The sequence below is a fragment of the Phocoena sinus genome, chromosome 1 (assembly GCF_008692025.1).
Source record: "Phocoena sinus isolate mPhoSin1 chromosome 1, mPhoSin1.pri, whole genome shotgun sequence".
NCBI lineage: Eukaryota > Metazoa > Chordata > Mammalia > Artiodactyla > Phocoenidae > Phocoena > Phocoena sinus.
In genome coordinates this window covers 145,499,549-145,502,542 of record NC_045763.1, presented here as the reverse complement: position 1 = coordinate 145,502,542, position 2,994 = coordinate 145,499,549, and the positions used below count along the sequence as shown (strand labels likewise).

Sequence of the window (2,994 nt, the reverse complement as noted above, 5' to 3'; positions counted from 1 at the left end):
GTGCCAGGGGCTTAGGCTGAGAAAGTGGTTACTTCTCTCACTGGGACTGAAGTTCACCACAGCCTCTTGGGGAGATAAAAACCCAGAAGCAGAAGTGAGGTGAGGCAGAGGGGGAGCCTGCCATACCTCTCTACACACTTGAAGAGATTCAGCCTGGGGTCCAGGCGCCCTACAGCGTCCCCGCTGTGATCATCCGTGCCCCTACCCACGCCCCTGCCTCTGGGAGACCCTGAGGCAAAGGTGGGGCCCTGTGGGGCGGGCTTGGAAGACCTGCCAAAGGGCCGCCTGTGTGTGACTTAGGAGCACCGCAGCTCACTCTTCTGCCAGTGAGGCCGAGGGAGGGAAGAGCCAGAGGCCCACCCTAACCGCGCTGCCTGTCGTGATCAAAGGCAGCCATGAGTGGGGACTCTCTGCTCCCGTATCACACGGCCCAGAGCAGCACCGGGGTGGGCCTGTTCAACACCACCACGGGGAAGCTGCAGCAACAACTGCACAAGGGCGAATACGACATGTTCAAGGACGCCCCGGTATTCGAGAGCGACTTCATCCAGATCACAAAGAGGGGAGACCTGCTTGACGTGCACAACTGTGTCTGCATGGTGACCGTGGGCATCACATCCAGCAGCCCCGTCCTCCCACTCCCAGACACCATGCTGCTGGCCCGATGGGCCACCGGCTGTGACGAGCACGCTGAGCACAGCCAGGCCGCCAAGGGCAAGAGCCACGAGGCTGCAAAGACCTTAGAGCTCACCAGGCTCCTTCCCCTGACGCTCGTGAGCATCTCCACTCACAATCGTGAGAAACAACAGCTGCGCGTGAAGTTTGCCACTGGCCGCTCCTGGTACCTGCAGCTGTGCGCCCCTCTGGACGCGCAGGAAGACCTCTTCACCTCTTGGGAAGAGCTGATTTACCTCCTGCGACCACCAGTGGAGGGTCTCAGCTGCACCTGCGCCGTTCCAGCCTGGGACATGATCTGCATGCCTGTGTTCGAGGAGCAGGACGACGGCAGGAGCCCGGCAGTGGAGGATTTCCAAGCAATGTGGGATCAGGACCAGGTGAGCATCTGCAGCCTCCACACGTGCTCTGAGGTGGCCGGGGCCACGTCCGCAGCTTTTGCCGGTGGGGAGGAGATCCAACTGGACTCCCACAAGCCCGATACCATGCCCGATGTGGCCACTGCAAAAGCAAAACCTACAGTGCTTGACAAAGCGTCAGCATCGCGGGCAACGACAAAGGTGGAGACAGCAGGGGTGGCAGGAGGCACCGCAGCGGGTGCTTTGAGCGTGGCAGTGATCAAGTCTCCTGCCCCTGAAGAGCAGAGCACGGCCACAGCAGCCACAGCCAGCAACGGTCCGGGAGGAAGCAAAACCAGCATAGCCACTGGGGGCACCGCCAGAACATCCCTGAGGAGCAGGAAAACGGTGCTGCGAACAATTCAGGGTATGCTGGCAGGTGCCGCGAACTATTCAGGGTATGCTTCCAGCACATCCACCAGCCTCTCCCCAGAGGCCGGCATGACTGTGGTCGGAGCAGAACCCACCAGCAAGACTGTTGAAGGAAGAGCCGACGAGGAGGACGAGGGGACCCTCATCTCAACCTTGCCACAGGAAGGCAAAGTGAGTGAACAGGATGGCAGCTCACAGAGGGTGTCCCAGGCCCGCAAGGGAAGAAGGGAGAGAAGAGAGCACTGGGGAGAGGACAGAGCTCTTACGAGCCTCTCGCTCTGCAGTTCAGTGGAAAGCCACCACAAGGCAGCGGGGAACAAGACCATCCAGAAAGCAGCTGGCCCGTGCTCAGGCGGCCGCAGAGCCACTAGAGATGACTAAAAGGACAAAGGCCACGGCAGCCCGGGGGGCAGCGAGCAGGGCACTGCTCACAAAGGCATCGGCCGTGCTCCCATCACCAACGAGTCCAGGACCTCGCACAAATCGGGCAGGAGCTTATCTACAGAGAGTTCAGGTCCCTCCACCGAGAGACTCAGCAGGATCAGCTCTTTCTTCAGGAACGTCAGAGCCAGTCTCACTGCAAAGACAGTGGCCTCCTCACGCGATAAATATGTGAGCATCCTGGCGAAGCCAGTGGAAGGGACCCGAATGGAGGCCATCGTAGAGACAGCAGAGAGTGGGCAGGGGCTGGAGATCACTGGAGGTGTGACATCTGACACCATGGAGCCAGTGACCGCTGAAGCCCATCAATAGGACCTAGAGCTGGGAGCTGCAAAGGGGACCAGGGCTCAGGGAAATACCCCTGGAGAGCCCATTTCAGCTTCCTCACTGCAATTTAAATAAAACAACAAACAATCTGAGAATGCATGCAGTGTTTTCTCTGAATTTCTAGGTCCCGAAGCCCAGCCGTAGCCTCACAGTGGATTCTGTGATGTCAGCTGTGCCACAGTCTGAGACTGAGTGTCCAGTCAAGGGCAGCCCCACCTCACACACATGCTCCGCGCCAACAGCAGTGCTGCATCTGGCCTCCACTCCTTTCTGGCTTTGCCCCCCAGGGCCATGGCTCAAAGTCAGACTATGGTCTGGGAAGCTGTCCTTCACTATCGCCCTATGCTTTTTATAAACTCTTATTCCCCCTGAAGGTCTGTAAACAAAGCAAGAACAGGACTCATGTCCCCTCGGGCTATTCAGTGGACAGAAATAAGTATTAGCTAGCAATCAGAACCGCAAGCACTCTCATCTAGACTTAGCCGTTCCCTGCCCAGGTATTAGCTCGCAATCAGAACAGCAAGTATTAGCTAGTGTGCCGTCGTAAGCATACCACTCGATGACATTTCACAAGATAAGCAACCCCGCGGAACTAGCACCTGGCGAAGAATCAGAACATCACTGCAACTCTGGAAGTGCCCCCCTGCAGTCACTCAAGGGTAACCACCACCCTAGCTTCCAACACCACAGATGAATGTTGTTTGCTTTTCAACTTTACATACTGGAATCACGTAGTATGTACTCTTTGACTCTGGTTTCTGTCCCTTAACATTATATTTAT

At 57.3% G+C, this 2,994-nt stretch overlaps 1 protein-coding gene across 1 annotated transcript; it reads left to right on the top strand.

Moving 5' to 3' along the window:
• The first annotated feature begins 395 nt into the window (after positions 1 to 395).
• Positions 396 to 2,198, top strand: LOC116763413 (protein FAM71A-like). The gene is given in 1 exon segment (XM_032651092.1): positions 396 to 2,198. A coding segment is annotated over 1 exon segment (1,803 nt).
• Positions 2,199 to 2,994: the final 796 nt, after the last annotated feature.